The 27,010-nt window shown below is 42.4% G+C and overlaps 7 protein-coding genes across 14 annotated transcripts; 3 read left to right on the forward strand and 4 right to left on the reverse strand.

Moving 5' to 3' along the window:
* Window positions 1-1,791, forward strand: LOC6605315 (general transcription factor IIE subunit 1). The gene is made up of 3 exons (XM_002030116.2): window positions 1-200; window positions 274-1,380; window positions 1,449-1,791. The coding sequence occupies exons 2-3, from the start codon at window positions 285-287 to the stop codon at window positions 1,640-1,642; spliced, it is 1,290 nt and encodes a 429-aa protein (XP_002030152.1). The 5' UTR covers window positions 1-200; window positions 274-284; the 3' UTR covers window positions 1,643-1,791.
* A 304-nt stretch (window positions 1,792-2,095) lies between these two features.
* Window positions 2,096-8,008, forward strand: LOC6605316 (major facilitator superfamily domain-containing protein 6-A). 2 transcript variants are annotated; one of them, XM_032719709.1, is made up of 6 exons: window positions 2,098-2,737; window positions 4,226-4,364; window positions 4,888-5,719; window positions 5,783-6,250; window positions 6,310-6,496; window positions 7,279-8,008. In XM_032719709.1, the coding sequence occupies exons 1-6, from the start codon at window positions 2,674-2,676 to the stop codon at window positions 7,350-7,352; spliced, it is 1,764 nt and encodes a 587-aa protein (XP_032575600.1). In that variant the 5' UTR covers window positions 2,098-2,673; the 3' UTR covers window positions 7,353-8,008. The 2 variants fall into 2 exon arrangements, with proteins under 2 accessions (XP_002030153.1, XP_032575600.1); XM_002030117.2 differs by lacking the exon at window positions 7,279-8,008 and having other exon boundaries at window positions 2,096-2,737; window positions 6,310-7,246.
* LOC6605317 (biogenesis of lysosome-related organelles complex 1 subunit 6) lies at window positions 7,790-9,555 on the reverse strand. 3 transcript variants are annotated; one of them, XM_002030118.2, is made up of 5 exons: window positions 9,447-9,554; window positions 9,177-9,386; window positions 9,034-9,118; window positions 8,399-8,485; window positions 7,790-8,282 (listed from the first exon to the last, which is right to left on the reverse strand). In XM_002030118.2, exons 1-5 carry the CDS (start codon window positions 9,470-9,472, stop codon window positions 8,187-8,189), a joined length of 504 nt encoding a protein of 167 aa, XP_002030154.2. In that variant the 5' UTR covers window positions 9,473-9,554; the 3' UTR covers window positions 7,790-8,186. The 3 variants fall into 3 exon arrangements, with proteins under 3 accessions (XP_002030154.2, XP_032575607.1, XP_032575606.1); XM_032719716.1 differs by having other exon boundaries at window positions 7,790-8,302; XM_032719715.1 differs by having other exon boundaries at window positions 8,189-8,312; window positions 9,447-9,555.
* A 234-nt stretch (window positions 9,556-9,789) lies between these two features.
* LOC6605318 lies at window positions 9,790-11,380 on the forward strand. Of its 2 annotated transcripts, XR_004361899.1 has the most exons (5): window positions 9,790-9,985; window positions 10,044-10,506; window positions 10,562-10,706; window positions 10,759-10,951; window positions 11,109-11,380. XR_004361899.1 is itself a non-coding variant. In XM_032719714.1 (4 exons), the coding sequence occupies exons 1-4, from the start codon at window positions 9,841-9,843 to the stop codon at window positions 10,774-10,776; spliced, it is 771 nt and encodes a 256-aa protein (XP_032575605.1). In that variant the 5' UTR covers window positions 9,790-9,840; the 3' UTR covers window positions 10,777-11,380. The 2 variants fall into 2 exon arrangements, 1 of the variants encoding a protein (XP_032575605.1); XM_032719714.1 differs by having other exon boundaries at window positions 10,759-11,380.
* A 699-nt stretch (window positions 11,381-12,079) lies between these two features.
* On the reverse strand, window positions 12,080-15,162 carry LOC6605319 (2-(3-amino-3-carboxypropyl)histidine synthase subunit 1). 3 transcript variants are annotated; one of them, XM_032719711.1, is made up of 3 exons: window positions 15,056-15,162; window positions 13,042-13,810; window positions 12,377-12,976 (listed from the first exon to the last, which is right to left on the reverse strand). In XM_032719711.1, exons 2-3 carry the CDS (start codon window positions 13,804-13,806, stop codon window positions 12,377-12,379), a joined length of 1,365 nt encoding a protein of 454 aa, XP_032575602.1. In that variant the 5' UTR covers window positions 13,807-13,810; window positions 15,056-15,162. The 3 variants fall into 3 exon arrangements, with proteins under 3 accessions (XP_002030156.1, XP_032575602.1, XP_032575603.1); XM_032719712.1 differs by lacking the exon at window positions 15,056-15,162 and adding an exon at window positions 14,606-14,779; XM_002030120.2 differs by lacking the exon at window positions 15,056-15,162 and having other exon boundaries at window positions 12,080-12,976; window positions 13,042-13,806.
* Window positions 15,163-15,312: 150 nt separating this feature from the next.
* LOC6605320 (dynein intermediate chain 2, axonemal) lies at window positions 15,313-17,490 on the reverse strand. Of its 2 annotated transcripts, none has more exons than XM_002030121.2 (5): window positions 16,350-17,490; window positions 16,112-16,290; window positions 15,821-16,058; window positions 15,542-15,761; window positions 15,313-15,457 (listed from the first exon to the last, which is right to left on the reverse strand). In XM_002030121.2, exons 1-5 carry the CDS (start codon window positions 17,418-17,420, stop codon window positions 15,408-15,410), a joined length of 1,758 nt encoding a protein of 585 aa, XP_002030157.1. In that variant the 5' UTR covers window positions 17,421-17,490; the 3' UTR covers window positions 15,313-15,407. The 2 variants fall into 2 exon arrangements, with proteins under 2 accessions (XP_002030157.1, XP_032575601.1); XM_032719710.1 differs by having other exon boundaries at window positions 15,538-15,761.
* Window positions 17,491-17,644: 154 nt separating this feature from the next.
* Window positions 17,645-26,571, reverse strand: LOC6605321 (F-box only protein 32). The gene is made up of 5 exons (XM_002030122.2): window positions 26,394-26,571; window positions 25,288-25,555; window positions 19,600-19,889; window positions 19,356-19,537; window positions 17,645-19,292 (listed from the first exon to the last, which is right to left on the reverse strand). The coding sequence occupies exons 2-5, from the start codon at window positions 25,392-25,394 to the stop codon at window positions 18,816-18,818; spliced, it is 1,056 nt and encodes a 351-aa protein (XP_002030158.1). The 5' UTR covers window positions 25,395-25,555; window positions 26,394-26,571; the 3' UTR covers window positions 17,645-18,815.
* Between the last annotated feature and the right edge of the window lie 439 nt (window positions 26,572-27,010).

A 27,010-nucleotide genomic window follows, 5' to 3' on the forward strand; every position in this document is an offset into this window, starting at 1 on the left:
AAGTAATAACTTTGGCCACATTGCTGCACAAAAAAGAATTTGGCGGTGGAAATTTTATTTTAGTCGTGGAAAATCATAGGAAATACGGTCAAACAGGGAGCAGATGACTGCCGGTAGACGCATGAAGATCCACGAACCCACTGCCTGCATTGAATAACCGCAAAGTGCTCTGCTTCCGGAGTTCCGGTTTCGAGAGACTGGTAAGTGGCGTGAGACCACCCGCAACAAAAGGAAAAAATCAGTTTATGTATGTAAATAATGCCGATCCTCCAGATAAACACACAATGTCGTCGACATCGACGGCTGCAGCGAACGCAGCGCCAGCGAAAACAGAGGTGCGGTACGTGACCGAGGTGCCCAGCAGCCTGAAGCAACTGGCGCGCCTTGTGGTCCGTGGATTCTATTCCCTGGAGGATGCGCTCATCATCGACATGCTGGTGCGAAATCCCTGCATGAAGGAGGACGACATCGGCGAGCTGTTGCGCTTCGAGAAGAAGCAGTTGAGGGCCCGGATAACCACGTTGCGCACCGACAAGTTCATCCAGATCAGGCTGAAAATGGAAACGGGGCCAGATGGCAAGGCGCAGAAAGTCAATTACTACTTTATTAACTACAAGACCTTTGTGAACGTAGTGAAGTACAAACTGGATCTCATGCGCAAGCGTATGGAGACGGAGGAGCGTGATGCCACCAGTAGAGCAAGTTTCAAGTGCTCCGCCTGTTCCAAGACATTCACGGACCTCGAAGCGGACCAGCTGTTCGACATGGCCACGCTAGAGTTCCGGTGCACCTTTTGCGGCAGTTCCGTGGAGGAGGACAGCGCCGCCATGCCCAAGAAAGACTCCCGCCTAATGCTAGCGCACTTCAACGAGCAGCTGCAGCCACTGTACGACTTGCTGAGAGAGGTGGAGGGCATCAAGCTGGCGCCAGAGGTGCTCGAACCAGAGCCCGTGGACATCGACACCATTCGAGGACTGAACAAACCCAACGCTACGCGACCGGACGGCATGGCGTGGTCGGGTGAGGCGACGAGAAACCAGGGCTTTGCCGTGGAGGAAACTCGCGTGGACGTTACCATTGGCGGCGACGACACCTCGGATGCGGTGATTGAGCGCAAGTCGCGCCCAATTTGGATGACAGAGAGCACTGTGATAACCGACACGGATGCTGCCGATGGCGCGGCCGATGCGGTGCAGACGGCAAGCGGATCTGGGCATCGCAACCGAAAGGAGAACGAGGACATCATGTCCGTGCTGCTGCAGCATGAGAAGCAGCCGGGCCAGAAGGAGCCGCACATGAAGGGAATGCGAGTGGGCTCATCGAACGCCAACTCTAGCGATTCCAGCGACGACGAAAAGGACATCGACAATTCCAAGATTCGTAAGAAGCACCAACCATTTCTCAATCTCACCTTTTATGGGTTCTAATATACGTTTTTGTGCTTGCAGCTGATGTCGACTTTGACAATTATATCAACTCGGATTCCGCGGAGGAGGACGACGATGTGCCCACTGTACTGGTGGCTGGACGACCGCATCCGCTCGACCAACTGGACGACAACCTGATAGCCCAGATGACACCGCAGGAGAAGGAAAACTACATACACGTATACCAGCAGCACTACAGCCATATATACGAATGAGGACGCCTGCAATTAGACACGATTTCTACGTTTTCCACGAGTTTCCCATCTCACGCATAGAGTCATTGTAATTTAAGTTACCCACTAGTTCGAGCGAATGTGTACAAATGAAATGCGTATAAATATGTGCATAAACAAATGATTTGATATTGGGGAATGTTTTTTGCTAAAAATTGTATATTATAATTTATAGAAGCCATTGGAAGTTTTCAATAATCTCTATAGAATTTTGGTTTTAATGACTTTTATTTCCAATGGCATGAATTCATAAAATGTAGCAATTAATGAAAAATATCTGAAAAAAATATAAATATTCTTAAATTAAAGTTATTTATTTTTTCTTGTAAGCAAGTGCCATCTCTAGCTGGACCAACTCCCATCCCTAGTCGGTCCAATCAGCTGTGTTTGCCATTATTGTTTTTTTTTTTAGGTTTATTTAAGTGTTGCTAATAAAAAACCGAGCGGCCGGGCCAAAGACACTAGAATAATTTCTAGTGTCTTTGGCCGGGCGCCTCTTCTTGTTCGTCGGTGGGCGTATTCAGTTTATAATAATTGGTGTGCCGCAGATAAGGCGGATTCGTAAAACAAACGACGGCAAACGGAAGCAAACATGTTGACACTCGGCTCGTAACGCCAGCGGCTCCATTCAGTCGTGTTTTGGATGTCCAACTAGCCGGAGCCCTCGATTTCCGCGGACTGTGCGTGGTGCGGCACTCGATTCGTGCTAAAAATGCGACAAGTTCCCTGGCACTTCGAATAGCCAACGAACAAAAGTGTTGATTCTTCGAAAGGAAAACGTATTAGACCAACTCAGCGGATTCCAATTGGAGCAGAAACGTGATCCCGCGTGCAAAAACATACATGCAAAATAAATAACAACACCTGCTGGCCCACCACTTTGCATGTGTTAGTGTGCAGGCACATGCTCTTTCTGCTTGCCATCGCATTTTTTGTGAATGAACTGGAAAACGCGCTAGTTTAGCAACGATAGTATTGATCTTTGTGTCGCGGGTCAACGTAATTACGCCGAAATGAAGGCCACCATCGATAAGGAGCTGCTGCCCATGAAGGCGCACTACTTTCTCTTCAATGCCGGCAAGTAGCCCCTCCCCCTCCCCTTGCAAACCCATTAAGTTAAGCACCGCGAATCGCTTACATCAGCCGATAATGTTTTCCCGTTTTCAGAGGCACGCACGTGCTGCCGGTTATATGTATGTGTGTGTGTGAGTGTATGTTCATCCATATGTACATAAATTTAGCTGTTAATTACGAACTTTTGATCTGTAGCTTCGATTTCGTCACAGGGCACTTATGCATTAATGAACATATAGAGCACCATGTTCGGAGATAAGCAAAACACCCGGAATAGACACCATAGAGCAATGAAAGTCCAGTTAAATGGCGATAAGCTAATGCAGGCCGATTCGGGTTACGATTCGATTCCCATAGTATGATGCAGCACTTTGCTGGCTTTTAATTAGAAACGGAGCAATTCCATAACGTTTACATCATGTAATCGAAACTTAATTAGCTGAAACCCTTATAACTTTGAGCTTTTACAAAATATGCAATTATCTCTCAGTATGTATGTACATACATATGTATCTACTGATATGTTTGAATTGTACATTAATGTATTTTACTACTATTTAAACATCCATATTTTACTCGAAAGAACGCCCATATATGTACACATACGTAAACAGAAATAATTTATAATGAATTTTGGAATATTTCTCATACGATAAGTATTTTTCGTAGAAATAGTTTCCTATTCGGCAATACCAGTGAAAAACACTCAATTATCTATAAAATCATCGAAAAATGTTTATTTGGAATCACATCAATTAATATAACTTTTCCATGGAAACGGGTGGAAAATTTGAAGAGTCTGTAAATGTCTGGTGTCCAATTAATCAAGCACTTTATTTGAGTTAAGAGCACATGGAAACACAATAATACAATTTCCAATCTGGTGTCAATTGCCAGAATTGGCTGACACCATTCATTTTTGGGTAGTTAAAACATAAGATTTTATCCCACTGATATTCGTAGTAATTAGATGTTTTGAAAATTGGGAAGATAGTATTGCTATAAAGCAGACTATTCTTGGCCATGCAAACACAGACGTGCGATAAGGTACTTTATACCCAGAGCTAATCCATGACTAAACCGTTTTCGAAATGATGAGCGCGAACTCAACGCAATCCCACTGTCAGAGGTGTCCAAGGGTTAGGAAACGAGATTTTGTGACAGCCCCATGGCCCAGAGACCTCCATGCCGCGCCCGAAAGTCATCAAAAGTTAAGACGTGCCGACGGCAAACCACTTTCAGCAATTAAAGCTTACTTTTACTTTTCAATTCAATTAACATTATGTATGTTCTACTTCGAAGCGAGCAGACGATGTCTAGCTAGTTGCACTTGTTTGCGGTTGACTTTGCTTATCGGCGAGGAAGAAACACCCACTGCTTTCGAACTGCCCATATGCATATCTCCACCCACTCACTCACTCATCTATCTACTTATCAGCTCTAACGAGTCCGCTAGATAATCTAGTGTTTTTCTGCCCTATATTTATTTAGGCACCGCTCCCGTCGTCCCCTTCATGCCCACCCTGGCCGGCCAATTGGGCTACTCCCCCGCCGTTGTGGGCACCATGTACACCATCCTCCCCATCATCGGAATGCTGGCGAAGCCCCTCTTTGGATACATTGCGGACCGGTAAGAAAGATGATCCCTCTGACTTATCTGTCCATGTAGATCCCATTTCCAAGACCCAAACACGTATGTTTATCACACTTCATTTAATTTTTTAAACTCAACGTCCTACTCAGCAAGTTTTCAAGTGAGCTATACTCATAAAGTGTCTATTTATGCATATCCCCACTTATTTTAATGAAATTATCAAACCAAAAAAAGATAAAGCCACTTTAGAGTGGCATCAATTATGTATGTATATATCTGTTTTACCTTGAATTTGAATATTAACTGATTAACACTATCAATCAAAAGCCACAGTAGAAATGTTCAATGACAAAGCTGATAGTTGATTTGCTAATTGATGGATACATTTATTTATTATTGAAAGATAAGTTCAAGTGCACTTGTACTTGTGTTTGGGTATCACTTGTTGGTTGTCTACCGATTAGAAATATTAATTCAATAATAGAAAAATAGGAATTAATGCTGATACAATGACAATTTAAAGATTGAACTAATTAGAATGGTTTTCACCCATCTAAAGGTTCCATCGCCATCGACCCCTTTTTCTGGGTGGCCAGGTCCTCACGGGCATCGCCTTTTTCCTCATCATGTTCGTGCCGGGAATGGAGAAACCGCTGCCCAAGGTCGAGTTCCACTGCCACCAGGGTGTCTCGGACGTAAGATTCTGCTCGGAGTACGGTGAATGCGTGGAGAGGAACCTTGAGCGGTACTACGGGAATAGGACGCTGCAGTGTCAACTGAACTGCGAGGCACAGCCCTTCATGTGGGATATTGTGTGTGATGATTGGCTAAAGAACAGCACGGAAAACTGTGCCGCCAATAGAACCAATAGCCAACTGGAATTCGGAGCCAGCATAACTATGCAAAAGATTGAGAATGATGGCAACTGCATGTTCTTCATGATTCCGCACGATCAAGGCCAGATTGCAGGCCAGAATGTCACGTTGTACTGTCCAAAGGAAAAGGAATACTTCAAATCCAACTGCACCATGGACTGTCGTGAGGACTACCTCAAGGAGCAGCTGGCGGAGAGTGCTGTGATTAACACGAGTAGTGCCGTGACCATGCCGCAGTTTTGGCTGTTCTTCGGCCTGCTCATCTTCAGCTGGATCGGCATGGCGGTGGTGGTCAGCATTGGTGACGCCATATGCTTCGGCATCCTCGGCGATCGCCATCACCTGTATGGCAAGCAGCGTCTGTGCGGCTCCCTTGGATGGGGAGTTTTTGCCCTCTTGGCCGGCCTCCTTGTGGATCACATGTCGTTGGGTGAGGTGAACAAGAACTACACGGCGGTGTTTTGGATGGCTTTGCTTATCATGGGATTTGATGTGTTCGCATCATCCAAGCTAAGGGTGAGCATATCACAGACAGAATATCCTTTTCTTAAACTAAAGTTTCCGTACTCCAAATTACAGCACACGCCAACACATTTGTCCTCCAACATATTGAAAGATGTGGGTCAAATGTTCCTCTCGGTGCGCTGCGTTATCTTTTTCTTGTGGTGCGTTGCCATTGGACTTGGAACGGCGCTGATATGGAACTTCCTTTTCATATACCTGGAGGAGCTGGACAAGGCGTTCGAGGGATGCGACAGTTCGATTAAGACCTTGGAGGGATTGGTCATGGGGATTCAGTGCTTTGGCGGTGAGCTGCCGTTCTTCTTCCTATCCGGTTGGATCCTGAAGAAGATTGGTCATGTTAACGCCATGAGTCTGGTGCTTTTTGGATTCGGAGTGAGATTTATTCTCTACTCGATGCTGCAGAATCCCTGGTACATCCTGCCCATCGAACTAATGAACGGGGTGACCTTCGGTCTATTTTATGCCACAATGGCTTCCTATGCGAGCATTGTTGCACCGCCAGGCACCGATGCTACCATGCAGGTGAGTTCGATGATTGTAGGGAGTGATCCCAGGAGTTTAGCTTATTGTGGCCATTTCAGAGTCTGGTGGGAGCGATATTCGAAGGCGTTGGTGTGTCAATGGGAAGCCTGATCGGTGGACAGCTATTTGAGTCGGTCACTGCACGCACCACCTTTGAGATCTTTGGAATTGGTGCCTTCATTATCTTTGTGATCCACGTTTGCATTCAGCTGTATCTTCAGCGCAACAGCAACATTGACGAAAATGGTAAGGGTTCGGTCGCTTCTGCCTCCGCCACTGCCTCACCCTCTGCACCCCTGGAAACAGACATTCCTAAAAATAATGACCATAAAGACGGTGACGGGTTCCGCGAAGTCGACTTGAGTTGATGGTGACCGTGATCCTCTTCCTGAATTTTGAATTTTGTAGTCTTATGTAAATTGACGGATTTAAACTTATCTAACCAGAAGCTAGCCTCCTTAAGTATTAACCATTCAGATGCAGTGGAGCCGGATACGAGCTCCACATGGTCATTGTACTTAAACCACCATATATTTTGTAAGATCTGCCATAGATTTGATAATAGAATATTTGACGAAAACAGACCTAATAATTCTCAAAATGAATTTATAATATTGTCGTCCTAAGAAATAAGCTTTGTAATACTGAAACGAAATGATGATAGCCATATCATACTTTTTCAATTTAAATGTATGCGAACTGAAGAAAACTTTAACAAATAAAATGGGTATTCAATTTCTTTGAAAAAAAAAAAAAACTATTTCAACTGCCTATATGAAACCTAAATAATTTATAAGGATTAAATACTCTTACAGTGGAAAAACAATGAACTAACATGTAGACTAACACTTTTGGCCAGCCATAATTAAATATATCTTTCTTTTTTTTTGGCATTTAATCGCTTTAGTTCCCGTGTGTAATTTAAGTGGGATGTTTCTTAAATTCAATCCCCCTTTAGCTTTTACTTGTAAACTTATTATTTAATAACATAATATAAATGTTTCACTAACTCTTCTGAATATTTTTAGGCACTGTCAAGTATTTCGCACCGACAGATGCAATGCACATGCTGAATGATCAGGAGTATAGTAGAGTTAGCTAAACAATGTTTGTATTGGACGCATCACCACCCACAACACCAATCACCAACGAGCCAGCCCAAAAACAGCGGCGTCAAGAGGCCACGCTTCTACAGTTCAACTGAATGCCGCACTCCAACATATTTCTACTCCCGAGCTGCATGTTGAATCGATGTACAACCTGTATTGTAATCGTGCTTTAATTAAGTAGTAACTTATCTCAGTAGCCCCACACTCACGCGGATCGCCACCTACGTGCATGTCGCGTAAGCGAAGCTCTTCCTCATTTTTTCATTTACAATTGAAACCAATGTGAGAACTTAATTATTTGTAGAATTTCAAGCGCAGCTGGTTGTTTGCATGTTCTAGTAGTTAAAAACAATGTTTACCGCGAATTTTAGTTTAAATAAGCCGCTGCCTTGGCGCTGTGATTGTTCAACTATTGTTTCTCCACACCATCTTAATGTTAAACATAAATATTTGTATATTTATAAATAATATTTGCAGCTAAACGTATAGTAGTGATTGGCTTCCCACACTCATTGGACGCATTTAGCTTATTTTCTGCGAAATCTCTTAAGTGCTTACTTAACTATACACAATATACAATGTAACGTTTTCCAACTAATCGCAGACATACGATAGCCAGGTCTTATAAAGTATACAATTATTATTATAATTATTATTATTATTGTTATGTATTCAAATGGTTTAACTTTTGTTCAACTGTTATCTGTTACAATATTGGCTAGTTGTAAACGGAAATCCCAATGTAAATGCGCCTTTACGAGGTGAACTGGTAGCTCGAAGATTCCGAAGATGAGACACCTGCTTAGGTGTTGACTGATCCCCTGCTTCTACTGGCTGCCAATGAGCGACTCCTCGTGCTGTAGTCTCTCGAGCTTCCGCTGGTAGTCACGCTGCTTGCAGGCCGCCACGTTAGCGGCTCGTTTCTGTAATCAGCAATTCAAAGCTAATAAACACTTTAATCAACAGCGGGATTTTAATTTTTGATTACTTTCTTTACTGTTTTATTATGGGTTTTTTCTTTGCTTAAATCATTTCTCACCTTCAACTCTTTGGTGCGCTGATAGACGCTCTGCATTTCCTTCTTGATTTTTGTTAGTTTATCTTTGTATCGCTTTACATCGCTCATCTATAAAAATGGATATGGTAATTGAGCCTATTAATTTACTTAAAGTTACTTTGTTGGCTGTTTGTCTTTAGATTAGATTGTGATTCCAGACGTAGGACTACACCCACTGATAAGATTTCGGTCAACTTAATTAGCTGAGCTATTTGATACTTAAGCTTTGCGATGGATAGTGCCTTATAGAATGGCCCTAATTGGTCTGAATTATTGTTAGTGGCCTCGAAACAGAAGTGATATCTGAACGGCTTCAGTCGACTTGGGAAACTCGGGTATACTGGACTTTGTGTTTCGGTCTCTGATCAATACTTATATTTTATAAATGTGTTTTGGAAAACTTAATACAAAATAAAAGATATTATGATTTGTAACGTCTATGAATATTCATAAAATAAATACAATTTTTGAATTTCTACTACATATTTTTGTTATTTTTAAAAATTAGAATATGCTTTAAAAACGGGACTATTCTACTGAAAGCTAAGTGAAAGTTGTCTAGAAGATCTCACCATTTAGGTACCTAATACTTCCTGACCTGGCCAGGTGGTACTTACCATGTCATTCAGCCTGGCCACTTCGCTGCAGTCCAGTTTATATTTCTCCTTGGACAAATCGATGTATGTTTTGTTCTGCCTACCGCTGAAATGAGACTTGCAGTTCATTAAGTGATCTTTAAAATCCGAACCACTGTGCTTACATCAATTCTCTAAGCTGTGTGCGCACATGGTTTAAAGGAGGCTCCGCTATTTGCAGGACGCCAGCCGACAACTGCAAAGCGGTAAGACTGGCCATGACTTCGTTGTCCTGGGAGGAGCAACAGGTTTCCGCATCTTGTTTTGTTTTTTCATTGTGGGAAGATTGGGCAGTGGGATCCCTTGCTGACTTATTAGAGAGTTCGTTGAGAACACTAGAAATGCCAATTTTACAACAGCACAATGTATAATACACTCTACACTATTTATATTACCTATTTATATTGCTGCTTTTCAACATAACATCAAATTATTGAAAGCAAAATCAAAACAAACCTATAAGAGATTAAAACACAAAAACAGCTGATAGTTAAGAAATTAAAGTGTTATCGATAAGCTGAACAAAATTCATATAATTTAAATGAATTGCTGAAACCAGAATGTCGTGTGATAAATACGTCTATTCTTTTTGTTGGTTAATCACATCTTCTTTTCTATTTCCTTAAATAAAAAAGGAAACGATTATTAATTTTCGAATAATGTACAAAATTTATACATTATCCGCTCGTGCAGCAAAGTTTCAAACCAATTTAGTCGTCACACAATTTACAGTTTCGTAGCCTGATAATCAGCTGTTTTTTTGTAATTTGTTTAACATAAAAATATTAAATGCGCTGCGCTGTGAAAAATTGCGGTAATAATAATCGCATTTCCAATAGAACGAAATGGCGATACTTTCACTTCCCCAAAGAAAAGCCAAACCTCCAAAGGTGGATAGATTTTTGTCAGCGAGATAATATAAACCCCAACACAGGTATTGTTTAACAACTGTTTAAAAAGTTAACAAATTATAGATGCATCTTTTCAAACAGCCTGCATTTGCAATGAACACTTTGCACCCGATGACTTTGAGCGAAATATGCAGTACGAACTGGGCTTTAGCCGCAAAAATCCAACAAAACTAAAGCCCGGCTCATTTCCGAGTGTGAATGGACCCCAAAAGTTGGCGAAGGAACTGCGAGGAAGTATCAAAAGGGGCTCCAAAAATGTTTCCTTAGCTGGGTCTACGAAAGGGTCCAATATAGGCTTTGAGGCTTTACTCCAGGAAGGAACGCAATCCTCGGAAGGCCACGAAACCATAGAAATCCAACTCTGTGATTTTAATACAGATTTTGGGGGCTTCGAAAAAACCGAAGATGACGACAGTCTTTCAAGTCCCAGGCTCGTGGAAGTAGAAATATTGGATCCTCTTAATCCGCAGTCAAATGCCAAGGATCATGTAGAGATAATCGATTCGGAAGGGGACAATTATGTAAAGCACTTGGAGCTCGAAATGTATGACTACATGTTTTTTGTGACATTAAATCATACATTTACTATTCGTCCTTAGATGCTCCTTGAAACGTGAGGTAATTTTCCTCAAAGACGAATACCAGAAGATAAAGGCTGAAATGCGTAATCTCAAGGACACAATTAAAAGATCAGAGGAACAACTCGCAGAAAAACAACTCCAAGGTGTTTTTAAAAGTAGAAAGGTATGTTTGAGATTTTGGTTTGTTTCTTGAGTAACGTTTTCTATTGTTTTAGAGGAAACCCCAGATTTGAAAAAGACCAGATATCAACGAAAACATAAACGACTGACCAGTTATTAAAAGCTAATATGAAGCGTAATTAGATATACATAAATGTAGAGCACAATATTAATATATTATGGTATGCTTTATCGAATCTGTATTTGAAACGAACAGAATTAAAAATTGTGAAAACAACAGAAAAATGTGTAAGTTTTCATATTCGCTAAAAATTATTTATTTAATCTGGTGGATTAGGAAAGCCTTTTACTTAACATATGGAATGCAGACGTCGCGTCTTGGGCGAAATCCTTAAAACGTTTTTGTCTACCTACTTACCCACACCTTTTTCCTTTCTTTCTATAGACTTTGAGCACTTTCCACAAAATCAGCGGGTATTCAAAAATGTTTTGAAGGTGTTCGCGCTTATCTTTCCTGGAAAATTTTTGGTAATCGCGGTGTGGTAATTTTTTGCCAAGGTCGAAGTCATTACAGCAGGCAAAGGACTCTTATCCAGCTGAGTTCCTCATTTGTCTACCTGTAGGAGTATATAAAGCAGTGGTCGATGTGGAATCGACCTGCACTGCAAGCGATGTTCTCCGACCGACAACATCCATCGCGGACCGACGTCAGCTCCTGGCGGAGCTTCACGTATCCGGCGCTGGATCTCTGAAGAATCAAAGGACGAGAACGACGTGGAACACCACACATCCTGGGAGCAACTCTAAGGATCCAATCTTGAAGACCATGCAGTGTCAGCAAATTAGCCGAATTTAGACAATTGTAAATTCTAGTTAATTGTATAGACCAATTGTACATTTTAGTTAATGTCCCATTTCGATTGTATATATACATCATCAACACAATTGTATATACCTAGTTATACCTAGTTAGTTAGCTAATTTAGTCTAAGTAGTGCAATTGTACATATCAACCTTAGCCAATTGTTAGCCAATTCAATAGACCAAATGTATATACAAACAAACTATAGATAATTTAACAAATTTAGTCAAATTTTTAGTTCAATTGTACATAATTTAGCAAATTTTCAAAATAAATTGTATATATTTTAAATATTTGTGATATTTTTGAAATAAAATGAAATTTAAAAGAACCCAAAACGGAATTGCTACATTTTTGAGAATTCAAATCTGCTTTATATTGGACAATTTTCATAAGTAACAAAAATTTATAAAAATCGATAAAGTTGCCAAAAATGTTATTCAGATGAACATAATTTGAAGTATTCGAGAACATTTCTCTAGAAAACCAATTTTATATTTATTAGGTTTTAATAAAATATATCTAAAGAGCCTTTCAATATTAAAATATTCAGGTGTCGTTTTAAACATTATTTTAATGTTTAAAATTGTGTACATTGTTGCTGCTAATTAACAATTGCATCTCTGTTAAGAAAGTGTATATTGTAAATAAACTAAAGAACGATATTGCGAACATAAAAATTATGAACCTATCTGTGATGTACACAAAAGATGCCCTAAAAGTAAGAACTTAAAAACCAAATTTGTACTAACTAAATTAGTAGGTAATCAATATATTTGGGCAGGCGATCGTGGCTGATCGATTGAGATGGAAATCTCCGTGGGCAGTTGGAAGCGAGCCGGACAAATCGCTTATCCCTTCTTAAAGTCGAGAAGATCGTCCAGAGCCGCTAACTTGCCGGAATCGTCCTTCTCCAATTCCGCTCGCGTGCATCTTCCACAACAGTCAGCCGAGGGCTTGTTCTCGCACTCTCCTATCGCTGGTGGCTTGAAGTTTGGAGTCCAGGGTCCGAGGCTGCCGCTGGCGTAAAAGTCCATCGGATAGGCGTTGTTGCGCGGCGACGAGTTATGCGGCGTCCACTCGACATCGCCCAAAACCACGGACAGCTCGTAAGGATTCAGCAACGGTTGGCTAAATGCGGATCCCCAATCGATTGAAAGTCGCGGACAAGCAATCTGCACGAAGGCGTCGATGTCGGCGAAGAGAGCCAATTTCTGTGGGAAGATCTCCGACAGCAATAATGTGGTAGTTTCAATACCCTTGGCATGAAGTCGCTTCTCCAAAAACCGATGCACTCTTGAACTGCCCTGTCTTCCGAGTGTTCCAAGTATGATGCCAATGCGGCGCGCCTTCTTAGCCCGCTGAACAGCGTCCAGGCGCAGATTCTGCATCGCCAAGTGGTCGTACTGCTCCGTGGTGAACTTCTTTTCATAGGGATCGTACTTGTAGGCCTAAAATAAACATAAATATGTTATATAAGTAAAATAAAAATTGGTTTTCAATGTATGGTGCATACCTTTAGCAACGGGTTTGCTATCATTGCGGATTCCAGATGAAAACGTCCGTCACCCAAATATATTATCATCTTTGTGGTCTCTGGCAGCTGAGGCGAAGTGCACCCCAGAATCTCTCCAGGACTAAGTGGCTTGGCCTGTGGTACTATCACATCATAACCGGCTGCTTTAAGCTCAGTAGATGCAGCCTGTAGCGTTGTCACGAACTGTATTGTGCTGACTAAAGCTATTTGGCCCACTTCCGGGTGGAAGTTCAGCTTTACAGAATCCAGGAAGTGCAGCGGATCGATTTTTATGTCCACAAAAATGTACAGCACCTTGATGCCACACGTCTGATCCACGGGAATGAGGCAACTGTGGCCGTAGTGCACCAGCAGATCAGCTCCCAGCGCCTTGGCAGTGTAGTCGTCCACGCAGCAAGCTCCATAAGTCACATCGCCCATTATCACAGTATCTGCGCTGGTGAATCGCTCCACAATGTCGCTGATAACCATGGCGTACATCAGCAGGCCCTCCGGCAGTTGCAAGGCCACACGCTTGGCCTTCATCTCCCTTATGCGCCAGATCGTCTTGTGCATCTCGAAGTTGTAGTTGGAGGGCAGGCGGTCGATGGCCTGCTGCAGCTGTGGATCATCGAGCAGCTCCTGGGGAATCCGATTGATGCGCGCCTTTGGCTTGAACACCTTCTTTGGCCTGGCTCGGACCACCACAACATCGGTGCTCTCGCTGGTCGGGAGGTTGCTGCTGGGTTGGATCACGTCCAACATGGTGCTGCAAGAGCATAGAGTAATGGGAATATTTGTTATCGTATTATTCAAATTGGCTTTGATTAAAATACTTTCTTTTTCCGCCTGCTTAATCTTTCTTAAGCATTAATGTATTTGTTAAAAAATATATTTAAAATATTGCATTCATATATGAACTATACACGTTAAGGTCAAGATTGTTTTGATTATTAGAAATTATGGAATCGTATTTAAATTTTTTTGTGCGGCGAACGGCTCACTAAATTAACAATAAACAAAGACACAGCGCATTATTTGAACTGGATTTGGATGATGCGACTGGCGTACGTGACTGCTGCTGAATAGCATGGAATGGGAGGACGTGGTCCGGCCCCCTTCGATTGCAGCAAACCGGAAAAGCAAAACCCGAATTCTTATAATTAGCCCACGCCAGGTGGGTGATTCACTGAATGGACAGCCCCACCTTGGGGAAACACTTTGGAACAGGCACTTTCAAATCGGAGCGGCATCAAGGTCTGAATTAACAATTGGCAATTAAATGGCTAAACAAACTGGCTTTCTACTTTATAGTAAACAGCGTAGTATGAATTTTATTTAGTTGTTAATGGTGAAAGTAATATTGTTAAAATACTGAAATTCATTCCGAACAAAGCACAGACTGATTTAAAAGTAACACGAAAACTATTTAAACGTCAAATGTTTACCACTATGTTTAAACATAACTATAGCAACTTCAATGGCTGGCCTTTGTCTTACCCGTTGTATTTGTTTAGTTAAGAAAACACTAATATTTAATAGTATAACTAGGATCGTTCGATACCTTTATCAGTTGGACGTTAGATGCCGTCTGAGTTTCAGGGGTTGCGTTTGGCGTTTGCCGTTTGGCTGCTGCACAGAAATTGGTCACTGAACTTTCCGTATGCGTTGCGCCATTGATAACTGTTTCTGAGTCACGTAGGCCGCACACCATGCAACACGCAACGGGTTACTTTGGCTACCTGACCAATTGCAAAACGTTTTTAGAAAGTACCTCGCTTGCAAGTAGCTGACCTGAACTCTAGCGCTGGCTTTATTAATTCAACTATTATATCACTTGGCACAGATAATGGTTGGTCTATGGCCCTTGAACTTGTAGCCAAGTGTACTCCTGGCACGTTTACTCGCACAGCTGATGCGAAATTGTTGCTTCGCTGTTGCCGTTCTCAATAGCACAGGCTATTGTTTTGTGTTTGAATATGCTTTTAGTTGGTCTGTCTTATAAGTTACTTACAATTTTCGATCTTTAAGCGTGCTTTAAAAACGTTTTAGTTATATCTTTCCAATCCCGCGTGCGAATGTCGAATGACAACAGCTGATTGGGCCAATTGGCTCGTGAACTTGTGAGCCACAGCTGGAACTGACTCCGATCGGAGCAAAGAACTAGAAGCAGTCTTATCCAACACTGAAACTTTAAAGTACTGTATAGCAAACACTGTTTTTAAATAGATTTTTAAATTTAACTACTTATATACATATATATATAACTACTTATACTGAATTAATTTGTTATTTTTATTTCCTATACAAATTCCCTATAACGTGTAGATTTAACAAAGAAAGAATCCCAGAATCCCATTTAGGATTTACAGCTTCGAGCTCTCCGCCTCGGACACATCAGCCTCCTCCGCATCCTCTGAAATGGAAAATTAAGGAAAACAAATTAGTGGATACTCCCGGAATAGGGGTATACATTTCTAAACCGCCTTCGTTCACCTACGCTTTCCGCCTGGTAGCCGCCTTTGGCGTTCCTGTTCCACGGCCGCAAAGTATTCCGAGGCGGCTTGCTCGCAGGCTGCCTCAAATGGAGCCATATTGATCTTTCCGTTGACCATCATTGTATCCCCTTGATCCTGGCCATGGTTGGCCTTGACCTTCAACTTGCTTTCCCGGGACTTGGCCTCCAGGATCTTCTCGCGACGGTTCTCACGCTCGAACATCTGCAGATGGAAAATGTGACACAGAATGCTATAATACCAGATTCCCAATGGAGTCTTACGGCTGTTAGTAGGGGTTTGTCGTTCTTGGCCGACATGACCATGTTGTCGGAGACCTCGATGAGAAAAGTTGCTCCCAGCTGGCTGCCACAACTCACGAATTTGCCGTTCTCGTTTGTCCGGACACAATATAGAGGTTCATCGCACACCTTGACCGTGAGAACGGGCTCGTTCTGCTGCTGCAGCAGATCCCAGGTGTCCAAAACGCCATCCATGCGAGTGATAAAGAATTGGGAGACTCTAGAATTGATTATGTAGATTACGTTGAATAACCTTAACTTATGAATACTCACTTTGTGTAACTCCAGGCGCCATCGGTCAGCATAGAGCTGCTGCTCTTGGTCCAGATGATTGAGCTTTCTCTGCAATCCTCGGACCAGATCCGAGCACACCAGTCGCCCACCGTAAGGAAGTTCTTAACAAAGGCCGGATTTCGGGTAATGGCATACACCGGACCGAGGTGACACATCATCTGTGGTGTTGTAATACTATCAATAGGAAATGTCCTGTGATTAAAGCCAAAGAGCATACCCGTATCTGAATCTTCTCCGTGGGCGTCTTGCCCTTTCGATTGCAGGAGAAGAGCATGCCCATCTCAGTTCCCGCCATGAATCTTGTAGGTATGGTTGTCTCGTACTCTAACACCGATATGCCGTAGGATCGGGAGAGATCCTGATCGTCACTCTTCACCGGATCCATTAGCAGGCGGTCCAGCGGTTCGGTAAGCTTCCGTGTATCCCACCACAACACCTGACCATCGGAACCGCCGGAGAAGAACTCTGTGCCGCTCTTGGAATTGTTCCAAAGCACCGAGTTAACCGGATCCCGATGGCACACCTCCCGTTCGCTGATCATAACTGGTAGTTTGCCATGTCGCGTGTCCCAAGCGGCAACCTGACCATTGTACATGCCACTCACGAGACTGGTTGGATCCTTCTGGTTGTACTCGAGACACACGCAAGGCACCTTCGGTTCCAGGGTGAGGAAGGGTTCGTTGGGATTCTCCACCTCCCATATGTACGAGTTGCACTTCTGGTTGGACTTGTCGCCCTGGAACCGCATGTCGCAATGGCTGACGGCCATTTTGATGCCACCATCCGGTGACCAGGACAAATGCTTTACTGGCACCTTTATGGGATTAGGATCCCGATACACATTGACCGTGCGCGACTTACAAGGCTCGGGCAGTGGAGCTGGATCGAGATTTTCAAAGTAGTTCTCATAGATGTTGACCGCATTGTTTTGGTGGATGTAGTGCTCCATGGGCTTAGTCAGATTCATCACCTGGGTGATATAATTCTCGTCTTTCTCGATTTTCCGCTTGTATCGCACCGTCTGCTCCGGGTCATGCATGTTGATGTCCTTTGGCCATCCGCCCTCATTGTGGGTGATTCCCGTACTCTTATACGTTGCCCTTTCCGTATTGGCCACACTCAATGAGGTTTGTCCGGCGTATTGCGTCACCCGGTCCACGGGATTTTGGAGTATGTAGCTCTTGACTAGCTCCGGATTCGAGTTCTCGGTGAACACCACCTCATCCTTGTCCTCGAAGTGGACACGTGCTCCAAAGGAGCGTCGCTCCTTCTTGAATATATATTCCATTTCGATCGGAAACTAAGCAAAATATATGACTGCTCCTTGATTTCACAGCCAGTGATATGAAGAAAATGTTGAGAACCTATAGTGAACCATTGATTTTATCCATGGCAACTGACTGCTTGGTCAATAGAAATGTCGCAATCAACGGCCTTCCGGATAAGCAGACACAAACATATGGCTTTTCATTTTATTCCTTATACCAAATTAAACAATCAAAGTAATCCACAATTATTTGCAATTTTTATTTTAAACATAAAATGAGAGACTTATTTCGCGTAGAAATGTTTGCAAACAAATGATTGAGAATGCTAAAACTTTCGTACTTACAATAGTAATAGTTATAGTAAAATTAATGTGATCAAACTGGTATTTTACAGGGAAATCTTGAGGCTTGGATCGGGGTCTCTACTAAAGGGCATCTATACACTTTACACTTTAACAATATCTATATTTTGGAAAATACTTGGCTTCCAATCTGTCTGTGGGGTAAGAGGATTCTCTAGTTTTTTTATATGTATAGCATTGCTTAGCGACAAATCGCTTGAAGATTTGTTATCGTTAGGTAGGTGTATTCGTTTCTAGCTTTGCTTCCTGCAACATCACATGATTTTCCCCACGCTACGCCTTCCACTCGGGACTACAGATCGAATCGGACTGGGTAACTACAAGAGCTGGTTTGATTTGATTTCGTTTGATTGGAACTTATAATACGATTTAGCACCAAAAGCAGCTGATACACGTTAAAGAAACTAGACTTAAACGCTACAATAGATCGCTCAAAAGTCATGCATAAAAGTGTATTTCTCGTTTTGTCTCAAAAAATGAACAAAACGTTAATTATACATACTGGTACATTAAAAATAGTTTCTCGATACACGTTCTGCAATAATCAGTTTGACAAAAAATAATCGCTTATTCTCGTTTTGTGGCAGTTCGTTTTGCGTGTCCTAAATAAGTCTATAACCACTCCGACCCCAAAGATTAGCGACCCAGAATTGGACCCTGGCAACAGACACGCGCGAGTCGATAGATAAATATGTATGTAGGTCTACACAACTAATAGTAATCTTCGGTCCTGCACAGATTGCAGATGTGGTAATACAACTGGTTGGCAAACAACTGAACTGAAACCACGTCCTTTACCGTGGACAAACTGTAAACCAATGGAAACGAGCCTGGCGATTTACGTATAAACGTATGTAGGTATAGATTAGGGATTTCTTTATCACTTTGCTTTTTCTGATCCGCTCCTCGACTATCAACTCCTCTCCTCCTCCTCTGCTCCTTTTCTCCTCTCCAAGGGTAAAACTTTAACACACGCATAAACAACCTATCCACTGGGCCGTAAAAATACTTTCGATCTATCTATATCTCTCTCCCTTGGTCCGAACATCCGGCTTACAACGAGAAGTACTTAAGAAACTGGGCGGGCGGAACTGGTTGGGCCAGAGCCAACTGACCACCGGCCTCCTCAAGCCGCTGCTTGTAGTCGGGACTCTGATCGACGATGCACGGGTGCCCATCCGACGGCCAGAACAGGCAGCAGCAGGAGCGGCACAGGGCCAGCACCTCGGCGAACTGGTAATCATCGTTGACGCCATAGGTGCGCCGTAGTTGATGATAGATCTGCTTCCAGTCCTTGATCTCGCCCATCTGCTTGAACTTGTCCAGGTCCAGAATGGTGTGAATCTGGCGCTGGTTGAAATGAAAGCGCGTCAGTTCGCGCCAGATGCGCTGTTCGGATACCAGCTTGGCCATGGTCTCCCAGGCCTCGGCGGCCGACTCCAGGTCCCGATGATCGGCTATGCACAGGATGATCTCCCGCACACACTCCTCCGGCAGTTCGTGCAGCTTTGGCTTGGCCTCCGGATCGGGCTAGGATAAGTTTATAGTGATAATGAGTAAAATCAAACTATAAATATAGATTTCGGCGCTTACCTCGCGGATTTCGATCTGGCTGGCCACGCGCTGTATGCGCTTGATGGTGGCCATGTGCTCCTTCCACAGGTACGTGCTGCCCAGCGGCTTGCCCCAGCACTTCTGGTTCTCCTGGCTGACGATGTGCTCCAGCTTCAGGGCCAAGCCGCGCAGCACATTCGGATGCTGCTGGCTGTCATTTACTGGGTAATAGAATAATATTATTAGTTTAGAATAGTTAATGCTTTGAAAATAGTTAGCTTACCATGCGAGGCCACCTCCTCGACCATTTGGAGCAGCTGGCGCTGAGCACTGCCTGGCAGACTGGCAATGCCCTTGTTGGACACGAGCAGCAGGAAGGCGCATATGTAGTGGAACCGCTTGCGATCCCGCACCGATCGCCTGAAATCCAGACGCTTCACAGCCTCACTGAGCCCATTAAACCCGGCTATCTCTCTGGTACACCGGATGGTGATGTGGTAATGCGGCGGCATCAATGCCTCCTCCTCCGAACTGTCGCTGTCCTGGTAGCTGCTGCTGCCCTCTGAGTGGTGACTGCAAACGGATAGAATATATAGTAAATTAGTTTCGTATATACATATCTCACAATCATAAAAAACTTCTGTATTCCAGAGACAAAAACACAAAACACCCAACCTTTTTCCACCAGTGTACCAATGCAACATTTCGGAAGTGATTCGGTACAACGCCATGGCACTCCCCTCAACATGGGGCACCATCCTGTTTGGCCAGTTGTGTGTTATGCCAACTCTTGCACGGCAATTGCTGGCAACATTTGGATTTGGTCGGCTTACAAGTGTTAAACGCTCGTGAGCCGCTTTTCCAGAGGCGGAAGCTGGCCAATTTCCCACCATCTGATTCACGGCCCTGTCCGGTTATTAAATTAAGCAATTTGGAAAGGAAACCCAGCCGAGTGTCAAGTTTTTAGCCATGTTTAATGAAATTACAAGCGGTGGGTCGCGTAATTTGTGAAATTGTACACATTTGCAATTCAATTTCAAACAAAGTTAGGTGTCACTTGGGAAATGCTGCCGTTTAGAAAATGTGTTTTTGTGCATGTGTATGCAATTAAATATGTTCTTCTTTACCTTAAATTTATTTTCTATTTATTATCTGCTATATCGTTTTTTATTCAATAGAATGCACTTAATGTGTTTGCAGCTATCAATTTCCCAAACAGATTCGGCTTAAAATGCCATTAAGCCGAGCAAAACCCATTAACGACCTTGAAAATCGACATTTGCAGCATTTGAAAGTTGTGAAAAAGCCCGGGCTAAGAAAATGTAATTACAAGGCAATTATGGGGGGGAAAACTTCAATTAGACAAAGTGCAGTCCCAAGAGACACGAGAGCACAGTTTGACCCAGTTTTGGGGTAAATCAAAAACAATTTTACGGCACCCAAGGACAGGACGTGTCCTCGTCGAATCCACAAGCCGCAAATGGTCAAGGCGCATCGATTTGGCTGACTGGTATTTCAGGTGCCCGTCCTGCTCATGGTTCTCCTTCTCGCAGGCAGAACAAAATTTAATTCCACCCCAGAATTAGGTCCGTAATCAGTGGCAATCCACTCACGCTCCAACCAGAAGCTGCGACTAAAGATGCTCCAAGGAGAGCAACAACAAAACAAAGTGGGGCGCCCAACGGAAAAACTAGAAAGGAAAACGCACAAAAGCTCCTAGGCGAGTCTAGAGTCGAGAGCCGAGAACCATCGTGGGGTTGGGTTGGCTTGGCCCGGTCTCCAAAGTAGGTCACCCGCTTTTATTGGCCAACGTTTCGTATACGTAATGGGGGAACGCTGATGTGCTAATGTGCATTGTACACCCATGTGTTGCTGCTATGATCTGTTATTGTTATGGTTTTCCTTTCCAGCTTTGGCACTGTATGTTCGCATTTCAATTTAAAACCAATTCAAATGACTATTCTACGCAAAATGGACTAACACATCTATTATTTATAGTTGTTAGATTGATGTTTATAACCATTGGGAGAGATAACTCAAAATCGACTGTTGCGAATCGCATTACTCATGGCTGATAAAAGAAACAAAGAAATCCGACCATCCCAGTCAACACTTTATTATTGCAATTTTCAACGCCAATTATTGTGTTTTGATTATTTTTGTGCGCTTTCCCGTCGTTTTGCTCGAAATTCGTGATGTTGTCGCTGCTCTGTGTGTGTTTTAGGATAAATGTGCAATTACATATCCGTGGATCTGTTTAAAAATAGTCGACGAACAATGAAATTGTTGCGCTTGCACGGGCTGCGGCTCTTGCTCCCTGGATTCTTCCAACTGCGGATCCCCGGCGCAGATGGAGATGGAAAACTCCGGCGGCCCTGCCCACAGCCATCATCCATCCAGGCAAGCCAGCAGACCGAATCCGCGGCCGACGACCACGTGAATCATATAAATCACTCAACGACGTCACCATCAAGCGTTCGTTTACCTTTCTCCAAGCGAATTAAACAAATGAATAGGAGTGCGGGGCCCTTTTTACTGGCTGACTTGAGTGGCAGGCAGCAGGCGCAGCGGGAAAAACTACGAGCTGCGGCGGAAAATTGCTTTTCTATTTATACGCCAGTGACCTTTTTCGACATAAATAATTGGAAACGGAGTTGAGGACCAGAAAGCGCTTCGAATGCTTCTAAATTTATGCTCGAAAATTGAAGGAAGTCACATTTGGGAATGGAAATCTTTGCTTGCCAAAGATATAATTAGGCCGGTGAGCATGTGGTTCGGTTGCATTTTATGCTAGAAATGCAATAAAATTAATTGAAGTAATTAAAAATTTGTGTTTTTATAGCCAAATAGCAGAGCTCTTCAAAAACTAAAAAAATAAATAAAAATGTAAAGAGAAACTTAACTGAGTTTCATCTGACATCGTTAAGTTTAATAACTTATTTTTGAAAAACATTTCTAATAATTATTATTATATTTCCACAACCATGAGTTGAAAGTATAGTTTAGATATAGAAAAACTTTTCATATTTTCATAAATTTCTGGACACAAAAACTTTCGGAAAACCGCTCGAAATTCAAGTCGATTAATCATAATTTTTAGCACTCATATGAGAGGCCATTTTTCGCGACCTCATGCATCTTGATCGAGTGGAAAACCAAAGTAAGGAAAAATAGAGAGAAAAATGAAAAGGGGAGCGAAAGACGGGCGGGAAAATCGATCAAATGGCGATCGTTTGTCCACAGATGTGCAGCGAAGAGTGCAGTGAAAGTGGGTCCGATTCCAACTTCGACTTGGTCTCCGACTTGGAGTGGCGTCCACGTCCGCGTGTGCACTTTGGATTCGCTTTTCCATGCAATCTGGCATTTCTAATTATTATTTTCAGGCATTATCTAATGGGTTCAGTGCCGGGCGACGAGCATTTGAATTTTTAATTGACCAGAAAGAAAGTTGGGTAATGCTCAAAACGAGTGCTTAACACGGTTACGAAATGGACACGCAAGTTCGACGATAAAGCGGGTAAAAGCGTTTTAAAATAACTAGGAAATCTATATGGTAATACAATTTCAGTCACGTAAGGCTAGAAAAATGTGGAATGCTCCACTTCCCGAATTATGATCAGCCGAAAATAATACATGAAACTAAAATTCATGTTTCAAAATCAACGTAGATGTCGAAATCGAAACCTTGGGTTGCTGATTAGAAGGCATTACTAAATCGCTTGATTTTGAACTCTAAAAGTTTATTTCCAGATAAGCCGCGGAGTTACATAAGACAGAGCATCGTAAAAACTACTAAAATAACACACACACGGAATATGTCAGGGGAAAATCGAGGGAACTTGAAGTGCACTTTTGACAACACATAAAGAACGCAACCAAATCCATGGAGGGGCGATTATTTTTGGCTTTTCGAGTAGTCGTAAATGGGAAAAATGCGGAAATAACGTCGCCACTCGTGATCTAGTCAACCCAAAATATACAGCTGAGGCGAAAACCATAGAACTACTATGTATTTGTACACATAAAAATTAATAAATATGCTCTAATCTGGGCTCATGAATCTAAATATTAATCTTAATTATATACTTTCGACTGCAGTTGTGTGAAAAATATATTTGAAAGTGTTCCCAAATTAGAAACTCACCCAAGGTGGGCACCCAAATGCATAATAAGACCCATTGGAAGAACTTTAAGTGGCGGGCAGACATTCAAGTATGACCCCTGCTAACTTCCAAGACCCCAAGGAACACCTATACTAGTGCTAACCGTTCACCAACTAACCGTAGGCGGAAAACTCGGTCAAGTTTAGGCCAAACTATGGGATTGTGAGAGAGCTTGCAAACGACACCAAAAGCTCAAGGTTCCGCACCGCCCACTGACGCCCACTTTCGACCTCCCAACTCCGCGTTTCCGCCCAACTTCCCCCTCGAATCGATTTGGTTTATGTCAGTCATCAAACGGGTACTTTTCATAAATAAAGGCATATTGGAAATCCATCATCTTGTCAAATTAAAAATGCATTGAAGCTACAATTTCTACATTATATGAAAGATGATTTTTTTTATATATGGGAAAAGAGGAAAATATCTATTGAATTTGAGGTATGAGCATAAAACCTCTCGGTTTTTGCATACCCCATTTTCACTCTCACCATCCATTGTCTTAATGTCTGCTAAACTTTTTGTTCCACTCGCAGTTTCCAATTGCATTGGAGCGGACAATAGCAATCAATCAAATGGGCAATCGATCAGATGGCTGAGATACAACTACCCATGGAACCACTCTAGATACGGAACTTCTGCTGCTTTCTCAGCCATTTGCAGTGACTCAATTGGTGTTTTTGCCATTGGAACAGGCCACTGTAATCACTAGCTACTCCATTGCGTTTTGAGGAACTCTAAACGTAGTTCTTCAGGGGCATATAACACCTTTAAATATGCAAGCATTGTCACAAAATTCGATGGCATTTTGCTGCCCGGGGCTTTAGTTTGAGAAATCATCGATTTGGCCAGCGAAGGGAAGTGGGCTCCATTGTTTGAGCCACAACAATTATTCGCCAGTTTGCTTTGGCCAACTTCAATGGCCCCACTGGGTATTGGACCCAAACGCAGGTCTATTAAACTGAATGATTTAAAGATTTCGATATCGGCACTGAAACTGCTAGACAATGGGACTACTCGATTGTCAATATTAGCTTTAAGGTTTAACGATAAGGCTAGCCACTTTCTGATATATATGATACAATATGGGAATAGTAGGAAAGGTGTCGAGCTCGAATCAGTTCAAGGCAAACCTTTATCTCTGAGGAGATAAGATAATATTTCTGAAAGTGGTTTTTGCATATACAACCTTGTTTTGCGTAAAAACATAAACAATACATTTAAAAGCCGAAATCTAGCCATCAATGACGAACGGAAACCAGGATATTTTTACTAACAGAAACGTGACTTGAAAGTATGACTAACTCAAATGTCACAACACAATTTCAGTTCGTATACGATTTCCATTACCTCCTGAATTCTATTTAAACAAGAATGTATTCTTTTCGAAACGCACTTTTGACATCAGTTACTATAGTTTTATATATCTTATCGCAGTTCGAATAAAACTACGTAGTTTATTAATGGGCTGAGGGAGAGCTTACTAACAGATGCCCATATAAGGAGCGATGAACGAAAGTGCAGTGATTATCGCATCATACTATTATTATTTACATGGCTTAATGGATGATATAGAATCTCAACCGTATGTTCAGTTTAGCGCCTACATATTTAACAGTTAATAGTCATATCGTTTTTATCTATTTCTTTGAAAGATATTTAGTAGATTGAGCAAACGTTTAAAGAAATGCAAAATAGTGCGTTTAGTTTCCACAGCATTTGAAGATATTTTAACTATTGGGAAATTGCCAATCAAAGGCCTTTTGAAGAAGCTGCCTTGTTGGCCGCTTGTGAAAATGTTGTAAGCTTACCGCTTCCGCTTTCCGCCGCACTCCAGCACCTTGGAACGCTCCCAGCCGCCATCGGTTTTGATCCAAGTTTCCCCCGGCGACCGAAAGTCTTTCGAAATGAACGCCATCTTTTGTGGATCTGGATGCGGATTGAGTTGCCTTTGTCTACGTTGCACTAATTTCCGAACGATCGCTTTATTGTTTTTTCGCGTGAGATTGTAGATTTGTATTGTTTGTTTACTTTTTACTGCCTAAGCGGACGGCGGTTGACGAAACGCGTTTGATTTAGCTGCAAGAGGGAATTTCATAATTAATTACAATTTTCAGCTGCCTAAGCTGTAAAAACAAAGGAATAATAGCTGTTCGATTGGGATTGAAAATCTAAAGGAATATACATAATTTAATTACTTTTTTTAGTATTTCATTTCAAAAAACCCTAATTAAGCAAATTGAGATTAATACACTTTGTGTTTAACGACAAATAAATGAATGTCTCCTTTTCAGCAGGAAAAATGAACATATAAATTTTTCTACATTTAAGGTAAATATTTTCGCGAAAAACAGGAATTATAAGAATCACGCTTTTAAAAGTCAAGTTAAAAGAAAATGAAACAATAATAAATAGAAAAACATACGATGAACCAGAAAAGCAAATCAAAATAAAAACAAAAGTTAGTCCATAAAAGGCGAGAACAATCAGAGAGAGAGAGAGAGAGAGAGAGAGAGGGAGCGCGAGAGAGAGGGCTTCGCGACCAGCTGTTGGGCTCCATAGTTGTGCACGGAGGGGGGGATAATGGGTCGCGGGCGGGGGGCGTTTGCCCCTCTCTTTCTGTGGCTCTGGTTCGTCCGTAGGTACACAGCTGATTTCTGCAATTACGCGTTTGTTTTGCCTTTTTTGTTATTGGCTGTAAAATTTTCAGAGCCGTTTCCCCAGCACGCAACCGAATTTGTACTTTCATTTCCGCATTTCAAAGTCATCGCCATGGCTCTCGTTACCACATTGAGCTTAGAGGAATCACTGAACTGACGGATCTGCGTACGCTCTTGTGAAAATGGGGCACGTTCTGGTATTGCGGAAAACGCAGTTTTCCCCCAAGCTCTAATTACGCATTTTGCAACGCAATTACCGAGAAATTGCTGTGGCTGACTTGCAGGCAAGTAGTGGCGCACTGTGCCTGGAAAAGCGCTCTTCGCTGCCGCACTTCACGTCGCACTCGAGCCACCAACGAAAGTGAACTGCCAATTCCGCAGGGCCCCAAATCGAGGAAAACTAAACTAAGCACTCGTTGTAACGGACGCAAACGCGCAGCTCGCGCTGGAGTGACCGTACGTGGGGCGCCAAAAGATACCGCGCAGCCACGGAGCTGCAATGCAGCGGCAATGCTGCCGGATCGAGCAAAAAAGAGGATGATTGCAGGAATTAAAAACAGGCATTAATCATTAAGTGCAAAGCATGTTCTTTTTTATTAACTTATGAATAAAGGAATATTTTTTTTATTTTCAGAAATAGCGAAGTTTATGCATAATTTATTTTATCTATTTAAATGTTGTTGTTATATTGCAAAAGGTAACACAGTAATCAGACAATATAGCTTTTGTTATTAACCCAATAAAAATAATAATAATAGAAAAGTACCGTTCCCAGCAAGCTGTAAACTTAACAGTGCAAAGCCTTGTGAATTTTGTCAGTGTGACCGCTTGTTCCATCTTACGGTCAGCTGCGGCCACACTATTACAGTGCGAC

Source organism: Drosophila sechellia, chromosome 3L (genome assembly GCF_004382195.2).
Source record: "Drosophila sechellia strain sech25 chromosome 3L, ASM438219v1, whole genome shotgun sequence".
In the NCBI taxonomy this organism is placed as follows: Eukaryota; Metazoa; Arthropoda; class Insecta; order Diptera; family Drosophilidae; genus Drosophila; species Drosophila sechellia.

Excerpts from the sequence above, each read along its gene's own strand:
- LOC6605315 (XM_002030116.2), top strand. The coding sequence starts at position 285 with ATGTCGTCGACATCGACGGCTGCAGCGAACGCAGCGCCAGCGAAAACA. Across the intron at positions 1,381-1,448 it reads CATCGACAATTCCAAGATTC|CTGATGTCGACTTTGACAAT; the intron begins GTAAGAAGCACC and ends TTGTGCTTGCAG.
- LOC6605319 (XM_002030120.2), bottom strand. The coding sequence starts at position 13,806 with ATGTTGGACGTGATCCAACCCAGCAGCAACCTCCCGACCAGCGAGAGC. Across the intron at positions 12,977-13,041 it reads TAGCAAACCCGTTGCTAAAG|GCCTACAAGTACGATCCCTA; the intron begins GTATGCACCATA and ends TGTTTATTTTAG.
- LOC6605318 (XM_032719714.1), top strand. The coding sequence starts at position 9,841 with ATGCGCTGCGCTGTGAAAAATTGCGGTAATAATAATCGCATTTCCAAT. Across the intron at positions 9,986-10,043 it reads TAATATAAACCCCAACACAG|CCTGCATTTGCAATGAACAC; the intron begins GTATTGTTTAAC and ends CTTTTCAAACAG. Across the intron at positions 10,507-10,561 it reads AAGCACTTGGAGCTCGAAAT|ATGCTCCTTGAAACGTGAGG; the intron begins GTATGACTACAT and ends ATTCGTCCTTAG.
- LOC6605317 (XM_002030118.2), bottom strand. The coding sequence starts at position 9,472 with ATGTTGAAAAGCAGCAATATAAATAG. Across the intron at positions 8,486-9,033 it reads TGGCCAGGCTGAATGACATG|ATGAGCGATGTAAAGCGATA; the intron begins GTAAGTACCACC and ends CCATTTTTATAG. Across the intron at positions 8,283-8,398 it reads AGCGCACCAAAGAGTTGAAG|AAACGAGCCGCTAACGTGGC; the intron begins GTGAGAAATGAT and ends TGCTGATTACAG.
- LOC6605321 (XM_002030122.2), bottom strand. The coding sequence starts at position 25,394 with ATGGCGTTCATTTCGAAAGACTTTCGGTCGCCGGGGGAAACTTGGATC. Across the intron at positions 19,890-25,287 it reads TGCGGCGGAAAGCGGAAGCG|TCACCACTCAGAGGGCAGCA; the intron begins GTAAGCTTACAA and ends ATCCGTTTGCAG. Across the intron at positions 19,538-19,599 it reads CGAGGAGGTGGCCTCGCATG|TAAATGACAGCCAGCAGCAT; the intron begins GTAAGCTAACTA and ends TCTATTACCCAG.
- LOC6605316 (XM_002030117.2), top strand. The coding sequence starts at position 2,674 with ATGAAGGCCACCATCGATAAGGAGCTGCTGCCCATGAAGGCGCACTAC. Across the intron at positions 5,720-5,782 it reads TCGCATCATCCAAGCTAAGG|CACACGCCAACACATTTGTC; the intron begins GTGAGCATATCA and ends TCCAAATTACAG. Across the intron at positions 6,251-6,309 it reads GCACCGATGCTACCATGCAG|AGTCTGGTGGGAGCGATATT; the intron begins GTGAGTTCGATG and ends TGGCCATTTCAG.
- LOC6605320 (XM_002030121.2), bottom strand. The coding sequence starts at position 17,420 with ATGGAATATATATTCAAGAAGGAGCGACGCTCCTTTGGAGCACGTGTC. Across the intron at positions 15,762-15,820 it reads ACAAACCCCTACTAACAGCC|ATGTTCGAGCGTGAGAACCG; the intron begins GTAAGACTCCAT and ends TTCCATCTGCAG. Across the intron at positions 15,458-15,541 it reads GCGGCTACCAGGCGGAAAGC|AGGATGCGGAGGAGGCTGAT; the intron begins GTAGGTGAACGA and ends TTTCCATTTCAG.